General features: G+C 40.4%; 1 protein-coding gene across 1 annotated transcript in view; it reads right to left on the bottom strand.

Moving 5' to 3' along the window:
* LOC125047781 (protein bicaudal C homolog 1-like) overlaps positions 1–15,000 on the bottom strand; it is a 49,481-nt gene that overhangs the window by 16,589 nt on the left and 17,892 nt on the right. Inside the window, exons 4-5 of the mRNA XM_047646219.1 lie at positions 2,311–2,487; positions 592–824 (exon numbers count right to left, since the gene is read on the bottom strand). Of these exons, the coding sequence (XP_047502175.1) occupies positions 592–824; positions 2,311–2,487 (410 nt within the window). The remainder of the gene's footprint in view (positions 1–591; positions 825–2,310; positions 2,488–15,000) is intronic.

Below are 15,000 nucleotides of genomic sequence, written 5' to 3'. Positions count from 1 at the left end.
GAGGGAAGAAGAGGAGGAGGAGGAGGGAAGAAGAGGAGGAGGAGGAGGGAAGAAGAGGAGGAGGAGGAGGGAAGAAGAGGAGGAGGAGGAGGGAAGAAGAGGAGGAGGAGGAGGGAAGAAGAGGAGGAGGAGGAGGGAAGAAGAGGAGGAGGAGGAGGGAAGAAGAGGAGGAGGAGGAGGGAAGAAGAGGAGGAGGAGGAGGGAAGAAGAGGAGGAGGAGGAGGGAAGAAGAGGAGGAGGAGGAGGGAAGAAGAGGAGGAGGAAAGAGGAAAGAAGAAAGTACAAACCATGTGAATGCAAGAAGCTCTCCACAACTTTTATCTAATTAAGCAGAAGCTAATTGATATTGAAATAACTCTATTGACCTTTAACTTTCCAATATTTGTATCCACAGTCACAGACAATGTCACGTCATGAATGAAACTTTAAAATCCTGTTTGCTAAAGGACAAGGTCTAATTAATTTGTTATTTTGAGACTATTAAAAACATATCTGATTGTTACTACATGTCATGAGCCTCTTCATTTCTTCCCACCTACATCATGCAACAACAGTAATCAAATATAAAAACAAGCTCACACGCCATCATACCTGAACATTATACGTATTCTGCACATGGAAGATCAGCATGTTTGGGTCAGATATGTTCACAAACTGAGCATTTGCGGAGAGGGAGAAGGAGAAGACGAGGGGAGTCAGCTCTCGAATAGCACCACGAGCATCTTCCAAGCCGGCTAGCTCTTCACCCCGACTGTTTATCGACACCTGATTACTCTTGCGCACTTCACTGTTTTTATTACCGTCAGGAAAATGAATGCTCACACCTGTTGGGGAAAAGTTACCGTCAGGAAAATCAATGCTCACACCTGTTGGGGAAAAGTTACCGTCAGGAAAATCAATGCTCACACCTGTTGGGGAAAAGTTACCGTCAGGAAAATCAATGCTCACACCTGTTGGGGAAAAGTTACCGTCAGGAAAATCAATGCTCACACCTGTTGGGGAAAAGTTACCGTCAGGAAAATCAATGCTCACACCTGTTGGGGAAAAGTTACCGTCAGGAAAATCAATGCTCACACCTGTTGGGGAAAAGTTACCGTCAGGAAAATCAATGCTCACACCTGTTGGGGAAAAGTTACCATCAGGAAAATCAATGCTCACACCTGTTGGGGAAAAGTTATCAAATTTCCTAAATGCACTTTAATTAATGTGCATTATAACCACACCTAATAATGATGTACAAACAATATCACAAAATCAAATTACATACATACAGGTAAATACATAAATATGTATATACACTCATCCTTACAGGTGCATACACAGCTAGGCCTGCATATGACTATATTGCTATATACAAAGATAAACATTTAGATAGACATGTACTTATAGAAAGCTATTGTGTAAATGTATATGTATATATGTGTATGTATGTATTCATGTGTGTATGTATGTATTCATGTGTATGTTTGTATACATGTATGTATACATACATATATACGTATGTATATGTGTATATATGTATATGTACGTATGTGTATGTATATATATGTATGTGTATATATGTATATGTACGTATGTGTATGTATATATATGTATGTGTATATATGTATGTATGTGTATGTATATGTATATGTGTATGTATGTATATATGTATGTATATATGCATGTATGTATATGTATATATGTATGTATGTATATGTATGTATGTATGTATATGTATATGTATATATGTATATGTATATGTATATATGTATATGTATATATGTATATGTATATATGTATATGTATATATATGTAAACATGTATGTATATGTATACATGTGTGTATATGTATATGTATATATGTATATATATGTATGTATATGTGTATATGTATGTATATGAATATATGTATGTATATGTATATATGTATATGTATATATGTATGCATGTATTTGCATATATGTATGCATGCATATGCATGTATATGTATGTACATACATGTATGTATGGATGAATGTATGTACATATGCATTTACGTACATATGTATATACACGATCAGATTTATGTAAACATACACACTGAAAATAGATGTGAAAGAATTAAAGATTTTGTATATTTTCTACACTTGACTTGGATTATCGTCGTCATGAGATGGTTTATAAGCATTATGTACAGTAACTTTGAGAGGGCAGAATTGAGTGGGCATTTATTTATTTTTTTTTTTTCCTTTTTTTCTTTTTTTTTTAACAGTACAAGGTGCACGTCTATGAGCATGAACCTCCATACTTTCTACATAACAAATACACTTCATACTCCGTAAACTATACCTGTTCTCTTTACTACTGGCTGTATTGTGTTGCCTCCTTTTCCTATGATATGAGAATGGTGAGTCCAGGACACATCCATTTTCATCGTAACCTTATTGTGAGGCTCGAGTTCTTGCCGCACCATGGCACCTGCCACTCGTACGGACTCTGGGCTTCCAACTATTCGTACATGTGGATCTGAAAAGACAGCAACACTAAATTTAGCTATGTGCAACTATCAACCATAAACATGTACATATGTGTATATATAGCTCTGTACATACTTCTGGCCATTCTTGCCACAGTGAGATCATAAATATGCATACTGTCTAAACACACACAACAGACATTCATACATACCTCTCAACACAACCATGCATACACAGACTCCACCCCTGACACAGAATCATATATACACAGACCCCTCACTCCCCTTCCCACACACATACATACATGCACAGTGCCCCCTTACATACATATATACACACACACACACAAAAATAGATAGATAATTACACGCACATACACAACATGCACCTAGATAAAAATATAAATACATGTACAAACACATACACAAGTGCAGACACCTATACACACATACAGATACAAAACTATACAGATACATATACTTATACAGAGGTGCACACATTTTTAAATTAACCTACATACAAAAGTACATACATATATACATATACATACAAAGTACATACACATACATACATATACATACAAAGTACATACACATATAAACATATACATTCAAAAGTACATACACATATAAACATATACATTCAAAAGTACATACACATATAAACATATACATTCAAAAGTACATACACATATATACATATACATTCAAAAGTACATACACATATAAACATATACATTCAAAAGTACATACACATATAAACATATACATTCAAAAGTACATACACATATATACATATACATTCAAAAGTACATACACATATAAACATATACATTCAAAAGTACATACACATATATACATATACATTCAAAAGTACATACACATATATACATATACATTCAAAAGTACATACACATATATACATATACATTCAAAAGTACATACACATATATACATATACATTCAAAAGTACATACACATATATACATATACATTCAAAAGTACATACACATATATACATATACATTCAAAAGTACATACACATATATACATATACATTCAAAAGTACATACACATATATACATATACATTCAAAAGTACATACACATATATACATATACATTCAAAAGTACATACACATATATACATATATATTCAAAAGTACATACACATATATACATATACATTCAAAAGTACATACACATATATACATATACATTCAAAAGTACATACACATATATACATATACATTCAAAAGTACATACACATATATACATATACATTCAAAAGTACATACACATATATACATATACATTCAAAAGTACATACACATATATACATATACATTCAAAAGTACATACACATATATACATATACATTCAAAAGTACATACACATATATACATATACATTCAAAAGTACATACACATATATACATATACATTCAAAAGTACATACACATATATACATATACATTCAAAAGTACATACACATATATACATATACATTCAAAAGTACATACACATATATACATATACATTCAAAAGTACATACACATATATACATATACATTCAAAAGTACATACACATATATACATATACATTCAAAAGTACATACACATATATACATATATTCAAAAGTACATACACATATATACATATACATTCAAAAGTACATACACATATATACATATACATTCAAAAGTACATACACATATATACATATACATTCAAAAGTACATACACATATATACATATACATTCAAAAGTACATACACATATATACATATACATTCAAAAGTACATACACATATATACATATACATTCAAAAGTACATACACATATATACACATGCATACAAAAATTCATACACATATACACATACATACAAACATTCATATACATATACATACATACAAACATTCATATACATATACATACATATATACACATATATACATACATACAAAAGTACATACATATATACCCATACAAACACACATACATATATATATACCCATACAAACACACATACATATATACCCATACAAACACACATACATATATACCCATACAAACACACATACATATATACACATACACATACATATATACACATACACATACATATATACACATACACATACACATACATAAAAATACATATAAAAGCACACACACAATTATGTATGTATGTATACATGTATGTATGTATGTATGTATGTATGTATGTATGTATGTATGTATGTATACATGTATGTATGTATACATGTATGTATGTATGTATACATGTATGTATGTATGTATACATGTATGTATGTATGTATACATGTATGTATGTATACATGTATGTATGTATGTATACATGTATGTATGTATGTATACATGTATGTATGTATGTATGTATACATGTATGTATACATGTATGTATGTATGTATGTATACATGTATGTATGTATGTATGTATACATGTATGTATGTATGTATGTATACATGTATGTATGTATGTATGTATACATGTATGTATGTATGTATACATGTATGTATGTATGTATGTATACATGTATGTATGTATGTATGTATGTATACATGTATGTATGTATGTATGTATACATGTATGTATGTATGTATACATGTATGTATGTATGTATGTATGTATGTATACATGTATGTATGTATGTATGTATACATGTATGTATACATGTATGTATGTATGTATGTATGTATGTATGTATACATGTATGTATGTATGTATGTATGTATGTATGTATGTATACATGTATGTATGTATGTATACATGTATGCATGTATGTATGTATACATGTATGCATGTATGTATGTATACATGTATGTATGTATGTATGTATACATGTATGTATGTATGTATGTATACATGTATGTATGTATGTATGTATACATGTATGTATGTATGTATACATGTATGTATGTATGTATGTATACATGTATGTATGTATGTATACATGTATGTATGTATGTATACATGTATGTATGTATGTATGTATACATGTATGTATGTATGTATGTATACATGTATGTATGTATGTATGTATACATGTATGTATGTATGTATGTATGAATACATGTATGTATGTATCTATGTATGTATCTATGTATGTATACTTGTATGTATGTATGTATACATGTATGTATGTATGTATGTATACATGTATGTATGTATGTATGTATACATGTATGTATATATGTATGTATGTATACATGTATGTATGTATGTATACATGTATGTATGTATGTATACATGTATGTATGTATACATGTATGTATGTATGTATACATGTATGTATGTATGTATACATGTATGTATGTATGTATGTATACATGTATGTATGTATGTATACATGTATGTATGTATGTATGTATACATGTATGTATACATGTATGTATGTATGTATGTATGTATACATGTATGTATGTATACTTGTATGTATACATGTATGTATGTATACTTGTATGTATACTTGTATGTATACATGTATGTATACATGTATGTATGTATACTTGTATGTATACATGTATGTATGTATACTTGTATGTATACATGTATGTATGTATACTTGTATATATGTATATATGTATATATGTATATATGTATATATGTATATATGTATATATGTATATATGTATATATGTATATATGCACACACACACACACACACACACACACACACACACACACACACACACACACGCAGCTATACACACACACAAAGCAGTCATACAATCATTCACACACATATTTGCATCCAAAAAAGATGCCAATCATATATACATACAAAGGCAATACACACATACCCAAAGTCATAAACACCTACATACGTACATGCATGCACAAAGTTACCTAGTCATACATACACAAGTACAATTACACAATCACTACCAGCATACATACATAAATAATTAAATAAACACACACACACACACAACAATAAATGGAAGTGTACCCAGACAAACCATATTGGGGCTAAACCCATTTTAAAAATATACACTACTAACATAGGATCGAAATTCTATAAAAATTAAAAAAACGAATTCTGGTACACGTTTTTTTTTTTTTTTTTTGTCGTGCGGACACCATGACCCGGAAGCCAGGTCGCAAACTTGTATGATTCAAAGTCGGGCGGACACCATGTGGCGGTGACTGTTGTGAGATGTGGGTACATAGAGGCATTCAGGTGTCCTCGCATAACCTGGTCGTCCGCTGACCTTACCTGCCCTATTTGCTCTAACTTCCGCTTCTGCTTCCACTCTGCGAACAGATGACCTTATGTTTCAGCGTTCTGTTCAGCCGTGTGTGTCTCGGGTCGTGTTATCTTGCCACATTAAGGAATATTCAAGGAGTGAGATATCATACAGCACAGAGAATTCAACGGGGTTTCCATTACCACCCTACCCCGAGCTCGATGTTTCATTATAAGAAGGGTTGAGTGACGATTACCCTACTCCACCTTCTCTAGTCGACGTCCCCGAGGCCTGTCGCATTATACAGTTATACCGGGCGACTGTGAAACTAAGAGTTGGCCAGCATCTCTTTACGAAGGAAATAGACAATCACGACAAGGTGGTGTGGAGATGCGAAGACAGAACCTGTGGTGCCAGGGTTCACGCCGTTAATGGGGGAATAGTAAAGTGGCAAAACCCCACCCACAGACATCCTGCTGTCCCTTGGAAGGCTGAGGTGGAGAAAGAACGTGCTGCCGCAACAACAGAGCCCATCGCACATTTTACGCTAGAGTTGAAGTCGGCTGGGCTCATTTAATACCAACGGTAGACGCCGTCACGAGGATGTTGAGGCGAGTGCGGCAACAGGCAGGTGCGTGTGATCTTCAGCTATTTCGGACAACATTAAGCGAAGAGCCTCTTCCTTCGTTATGATGATGATCTTCGCAGCAGACTAATTTGAAATTTCTTGCCGAGTCTCGTCATTGGTTTGGTGATGGGACATTTACATGCATATTTTGTTGGTATAACACATCCGTGCGTCTATGCACTCTTGCCAGGAAAGACTGAAGATATACATGATAAAATGTTGTACGAGGTGTTACAGCTTATTCCCCTGGCTTATCATGCACCCCAGGGACAATAATGACATTTTGAGAAAGCATCAATGGACGCCTTCCGAGGTTACTGGAGGCTATTTCCACCTGGTTCGGCCTGTCTGGAGACACGTCCAGAATTTTGGTCTCGCAGCACGGTACAGAGATGCTGCTGCCTTCGCCTTCGTCAGGAGGTTCCTGGTTCTGGCATTTGTTCCGCTGGGCGACGCCCACCATTACATGAGGATACTCCTTGCCGACGAAATTTCCAAGGATGATGGGCTTCATGTTGGCTAGCAGATTCATGGTGACAGGGAAATTCCTGTGAAATTCCCCAATCAGACTTGGAACATCTATCAACGAGTGAATATGTTGGAAGGATGGCACAAAGGGTTTGTCAGGATGCTGCCGGACCATCCTCAGCTACCGCTGCATAATACCAAAAGGAGCAGCACAAATTAGCCCTGAATCGCGAGCCCCATGCAGCTGGCAGGAAGCATCCCTCGGGCCAGATGAAGTACAAGCTTATAAATAAGAGGATCAAATCGCTTACTGCAAAATTAGAAACTTGTATCCTTATAGATTTGCAATATCTGAAGCAAATAGCAAAAGTAATGGTGATCCCCATACACCAATAAAGTTCATCACAAAATATCTTATTACCTAGAGAAAAAATATATATAATATATGATTTATATGTCTGACACCATTGTCATTATGTATTCTATATACCAAATTGTGTTGGTTGTAATTTACCATTTCTTCCTAAATCTGGCCTGTCGACAACGAACCGCAACATATTGACACAAATGGCAACATGCCGTCCCCGCGACATTTTATCCTAGAACCAGAATTCCTTCGTTATTGTTTATCTTCTGTTTGATGCACTCTTGGCAAGTTCGGGAAAGGGCAAGACAATTTAATCGAATAAGAAGTATAGATCACATCACATATACAATTAAGTATGTCATAAACTCAACCGCTGACCATTCCTACAGCCCGTATTAACCCTTGACCTGACCTGACCTGCGTCTACCATCATGTGTGTGAAGGGAACTAATTATATCAAACTAACTACGGCTTTTGGTTTTAGATTATTTGTTGCGCAACACTAAGACTGCCTTGAATCGTAAATAACTATAAATTGCCGTTTAAACTTGTGGCTTATACATTACGGAAAGTCATTTAACCGAGACTTGGATTATTTTCTGATCTTATCCTTTTATAGTTTTACTGGGTAACAGATAAGATAGAATTTTAGATTTTGAATATATTACTTCTGTCTACCATTTATGGCTAAGTTTCAAATCTACTTTTGTACCGCCTTGCAATTACTCTTTACCTCGTTTTAAACTTAAATGCAGCTACAGTACCAATAAACCAGACGTTTCAAATCCATCAGTAACTTTTTGGACGAAACGTAATACCAACCAACCGCTTTTTCGATCTGTACTTCGCACTGAGAGGGTTTCTGGATAGGATCGAAACGTCACGTTGTTCTTATGACTAAATTTTATCTGCGTGCATGTGTTGTGTGTAATTTTGTTCAAACACAAATTTCTCAATTTCTTTATATCCTGAGAGCTCTTTTTAAAAAAAAATTTAATGCATAATCGTGCCAATCTAAGCAAGGTTGCTGACCTTAAACAAACGTGGTAAAAAGCTTACAGCTTATGGTGGCTTCTAACCATAGACTAAAGAAATTATTACAATCCAATATTCTAATATGCCGCCATGAAATCCTCGTGTACACGGCGGGAAACAACCATGAAACCTCACACTAAACAGCCACCTTTAAGATAATGTGCAAAAAGTGCGTTACGAACACTGTCGATGGTTTACCCCCCCCCCCTCCCATCCAGCTATCTCGGCGCGGGGTGACAGGTGGCAAGATTTTCATCCGTAGTCTATGCTTGCTTTTTTTAGTCCATGATTTCAAACTGCCTTTGGATTAAATAAATTATTTCGACGATTCTTAAAAAATAAGTTACAACTAGAATTGTATAAACACTGTACCGTGTTTTTGTTAATTCGTAGTTGTGACTCAACGGATTAGCCAGCTGCACAACTTTCTGGGGGAGTCAAAATTTAATTATTCTTTATACTAACGATCTCTTACTATACAAACAACCAACACAAGTCCTCTTAACAAAACCTCTTATCACCTCATCAAGACCACCCCCTATGCTCAGCTCAAAGACCTTCCCTCTTTGGCGAACAAGCTGCCAAGCACGCTACTGAAGGTCCTTCCTAACACAGTGGTCTAGTTACCATCACTTCTCCAGAAACATTTAAGAGATTGAAACCGCTAGACGCAAAACAGGTTGACTAAAGGAGCTCCTCTCTCGATGAACATTTCTGTCTAGATTATTTTTCTATCATCGTATCAACGCGGTAGAGGGATTTGCCGCTCACTTATCGGAGCGTGGAATTTCGAGAATTAAAAAAAGAAAGAAAAAAAAGTAATCCTCAAACGACTTATGCATTTCCACACGTGCGTGCATACACATACCCGCATTCCCACACGAACGTACACAAACAGACACGCATTCAACACGTACGTACACACATTCTACACGTACATACACTGTTTAAGTGCATGCACATTGTATACATACATGAACACAAACTTAGGCACAGATAATGTAAAGGTAATATAAATTTTACTGCTTCTGTGCATCAGCATCAGCTGATAGCATGATCTTATCAATAAAAAAAAAATGACTTTGTAAAGTTCACTTATGAAATTCATGTTTGGCCTTCACTTACTGCACGCTGGTTGTTCTAATTAGTTCTGTGGGCTTGCATATAACAAGTCAATGCCATTCCTACAACAACAACACATCAGGGTTGTCCCTACAACAGCTAAAGAGTCATCCATGTACTATCAGGATACGGTAATCCCTAAAATAGCAGAAACATTCATATACTAGAAGGCTTTTCTTCTACATATAGCAGAACTATCCATACACCCCAACGGGTCATTACAACCAACCCAATCATTGCAGGTCATTACAACCAACCCAATCATTGCAGGTCATTACAACCAACCCAATAATTGAAGGTCATTGCAACCAACCCAATAATTGAAGGTCATTGCAACCAACCCAATCATTGCAGGTCATTGCAACCAACCCAATAATTGAAGGTCATTGCAACCAACCCAATAATTGAAGGTCATTGCAACCAACCCAATAATTGAAGGTCATTGCAACCAACCCAATAATTGAAGGTCATTGCAACCAACCCAATAATTGAAGGTCATTGCAACCAACCCAATAATTGAAGGTCATTGCAACCAACCCAATAATTGACGGTCATTGCAACCAACCCAATAATTGAAGGTCATTGCAACCAACCCAATAATTGAAGGTCATTGCAACCAACCCAATCATTGAAGGTCATTGCAACCAACCGAATCATTGAAGGTCATTGCAACCAACCCAATCATTGCAGGTCATTGCAACCAACCCAATCATTGCAGGTCATTGCAACCAACCCAATCATCGCAGGTCATTGCAACCAACCCAATCATTGCAGGTCATTGCAACCAACCCAATCATTGCAGGTCATTGCAACCAACCCAACAATGGCAGAATCCTGCATCTACGAGCGGGTCATAATCGTTCCCTAAATATATACTCTAAAAGAACCATGCACGAAAAGTGCTCACTGCGACGAAAGTAGAAAATGCAATGACTGAGAATGTATATCTTCACGGCACGAGAGAAGTGCCTGGCCAGTTTCGACTAAGTGCAAACACATCTCCATCAGGCACGTGCACTTTGGAAATTGTCGAAACTGGTCACATACGTTTTCATACGTTTTCTGTACTTAACAATATTCTCATTCATACTTCGAGCCTTGCCCGTACGTAATTAAGAATGGTACCAACCTTCTTCGTCAGGAGGAAGAACAATTTCCACATCTCCCGCCAGAATGTCCATCTCGCATGTCACTTTTCAGACTGAATTTCCACACACAAAATAGATCCTGTCAGTCCACGTTCGACGATGGAGGGGAGTCCCGCTCGCTCGTAGTTACTGCCACCATTTTTCTTCTCTTCAAAAAAGTTTTTCGAAGCTCAAGGTCACCACCGTAAGATTTGGGTCATTTTCGGGCCTTTTCTCGGGACACTGTTCCATTATACGGTAATTTCAAGGTCAGTTTCTTCTCCTTTGCCTTTGAAAAGACATTCCGCTTTACTTCAGCGTACAACTAATGACATGCGAAACGTGTGCTATTTTGAAACAGGTGTATTTATCGCTGTTCACTTTATTCATCAACTAGTCCAACATTCATCCCCATTATTGCATAAAATATCTTAAAAAAAACAACAACAAAACTCTGGAATGTGATATCACCACAGAACACAAGCAAACAAACCACGAAAACACGATTTTTCACACGTTTCCCCTCGGCACCCTCCTCCGCACACCGCACGCGCACTGAACCAGGGTACGACTGAACACAGAGAGGGAACAGGACCCTAATCTTATCAGCAAGTCTTTATCACTGATGATTAAAGGCGTTATCTACCTCATCCCCTTTACTCTGGAATGCTCCGTCTATACCGAGAAGCAATTTTTTTTTTCTTATGAAACATCTTGGTATCTAACAATCATTCTTGGTGAATTATGTAATTAGATATGTATATATGGATTCTATACACATGCAAAAGTGTCTGTGCTTTTAGGGGCCTGGGTATGGGAGAGGATATGAGTATAGCTTTATATCTGGGTGTAGAAAAGGGATCATAATAAAAATTAATAACGAAATGAAATGCCTGTTGGAGGGGGGGGGGGGGTTAACTGTAGGACACATGTGAGAGGGGGGGAGGGGGTATCTGCAGGAGCCTGTTGTGTGTGTGTGTGTGTGTGTGTGTTGGAGGAAGGATTAACTGTGCCTGTGTCTGTTGGGGGGAGGGGGAGGGGGTATCTGCAGGAGACTGTTGTGTGGGGGGGAGGGGTGTGTGTTTATGTATATGGTAGAAAAGGGGGAGGGAGGAAGGGAGAAAGGGGAAGGAGGGAGGACGGACGGAGGACGGAAGGGAGAAAGGGGACGGAAGGGAGAAAGGGGAAGGAGGGAGGACGGAAGGGAGAAAGGGGAAGGAGGGAGGACGGAAGGGAGGAAGGGGAAGGAGGGAGGACGGAAGGGAGGAAGGGGAAGGAGGGAGGACGGAAGGGAGAAAGGGGACGGAAGGGAGAAAGGGGACGGAAGGGAGGACGGAAGGCAGAAAGGGGACGGAAGGGAGGACGGAAGGCAGAAAGGGGAAGGAGGGAGGACGGAAGGGAGAAAGGGGAAGGGAGAAAGGGGACGGAAGGGAGAAAGGGGAAGGGAGAAAGGGGAAGGAGGGAGGACGGAAGGGAGAAAGGGGAAGGAGGGAGGACGGAAGGGAGAAAGGGGAAGGAGGGAGGACGGAAGGGAGAAAGGGGAAGGAGGGAGGACGGAAGGGAGAAAGGGGAAGGAGGGAGGACGGAAGGGAGAAAGGGGACGGAGGGAGGACGGAAGGGAGAAAGGGGACGGAAGGGAGAAAGGGGACGGAAGGGAGAAAGGGGACGGAAGGGAGAAAGGGGACGGAAGGGAGAAAGGGGAGGGAGGGAGGACGGAAGGGAGAAAGGGGACGGAAGGGAGAAAGGGGAGGGAGGGAGAAAGGGGAGGGAGGGAGAAAGGGGAGGGAGGGAGAAAGGGGAGGGAGGGAGGACGGAAGGGAGAAAGGGGAAGGAGGGAGGACGGAAGGGAGAAAGGGGAAGGAGGGAGGACGGAAGGGAGAAAGGGGAAGGAGGGAGGACGGAAGGGAGAAAGGGGACAGAGGGAGGACGGAAGGGAGAAAGGGGACAGAGGGAGGACGGAAGGGAGAAAGGGGACGGAGGGAGGACGGAAGGGAGAAAGGGGACGGAGGGAGGACGGAAGGGAGAAAGGGGACGGGAGGGAGGACGGAAGGGAGAAAGGGGAGGGGAGGGAGAAAGGGGAGGAGGGAGAAAGGGGAGGGAGGGAGAAAGGGGAGGAGGGAGGACGGAAGGGAGAAAGGGGAAGGAGGGAGGACGGAAGGGAGAAAGGGGAAGGAGGGAGGACGGAAGGGAGAAAGGGGAAGGAGGGAGGACGGAAGGAGAAAGGGGGACGGAGGGAGGACGGAAGGGAGGACGGAAGGGAGAAAGGGGACGGAGGGAGGACGGAAGGGAGGACGGAAGGGAGAAAGGGGAAGGAAGGGAGGACGGAAGGGAGAAAGGGGAAGGGAGGGAGGACGGAAGGGAGAAAGGGGAAGGAGGGAGGACGGAAGGGAGAAAGGGGAAGGAGGGAGGACGGAAGGGAGAAAGGGGAAGGAGGGAGGACGGAAGGGAGAAAGGGGAAGGAGGGAGGACGGAAGGGAGAAAGGGGACGGAGGGAGGACGGAAGGGAGAAAGGGGAAGGAGGGAGGACGGAAGGGAGAAAGGGGAAGGAGGGAGGACGGAAGGGAGAAAGGGGAAGGAGGGAGGACGGAAGGGAGAAAGGGGAAGGAGGGAGGACGGAAGGGAGAAAGGGGAAGGAGGGAGGACGGAAGGGAGAAAGGGGAAGGAGGGAGGACGGAAGGGAGAAAGGGGAAGGAGGGAGGACGGAAGGGAGAAAGGGGAAGAGGGAGAGGCAGAGGCAAAGGGAAGAGGGAGAGGCAGAGGCAAGGGGAAGAGGGAGAGGCAGAGGCAGAGGCAAGGGGAAGAGGGAGAGGCAGAGGCAGAGGCAAGGGGAAGAGGGAGAGGCAGAGGCAGAGGCAAGGGGAAGAGGGAGAGGCAGAGGCAGAGGCAAGGGGAAGAGGGAGAGGCAGAGGCAAGGGGAAGAGGGAGAGGCAGAGGCAAGGGGGAGAGGGAGAGGCAGAGGCAAGGGGGAGAGGGAGAGGGAGAGGGAAGGGGGAGAGGGAAGGGGGAGAGGGAAGGGGGAGGGGGAGAGGGAAGGGGGAGGGGGAGGGGGAGAGGGAGAGGGAGAGGGGAGAGGGAAGGGGGAGAGGGAGAGGGAGAGAGAAGGGGAAGAGGGAGAGGGAGAGGGAAGGGGGAGAGGGAAGGGAAGGGGGAGAGGGAAAGGAAGGGGGAGAGGGAGAGGAAGGGGGAGAGGGAGAGGGAAGGGGGAGAGGGAAGGGGAAGAGGGAAGGGAAGGGGGAGAGGGAGAGGGAAGGGGGAGAGGGAAGGGAAGGGGGAGAGGGAGAGGGAAGGGGAAGAGGGAAGGGAAGGGGGAGAGGGAGAGGGAAGGGGAAGAGGGAAGGGGGAGAGGGAAGGGGGAGAGGGAGAGGGAAGGGGAAGAGGGAAGGGTATCTGTGTCTATGCCCGTGTCTGGTGTGAAGGGGAGGGGGGGGCGAGTGTGTCAGAGGAGCATGTTTATTTGCGTGAGCGTGCGTGAACTCGCCTCACACCCACAAGAGAGAGCACTTGTACATCACACACATACAAGCATACATGCATTTTAATGAAGTTTAAGCCATCGAAAGACATGAACATTACATGCCCTGCTCTGTGAAGTTACAAA

Source organism: Penaeus chinensis, chromosome 42 (genome assembly GCF_019202785.1).
Source record: "Penaeus chinensis breed Huanghai No. 1 chromosome 42, ASM1920278v2, whole genome shotgun sequence".
Taxonomy (NCBI): domain Eukaryota; kingdom Metazoa; phylum Arthropoda; class Malacostraca; order Decapoda; family Penaeidae; genus Penaeus; species Penaeus chinensis.
Note: the sequence above shows the minus strand (reverse complement) of the source record. Positions and strands in the feature narration are given on the sequence as shown.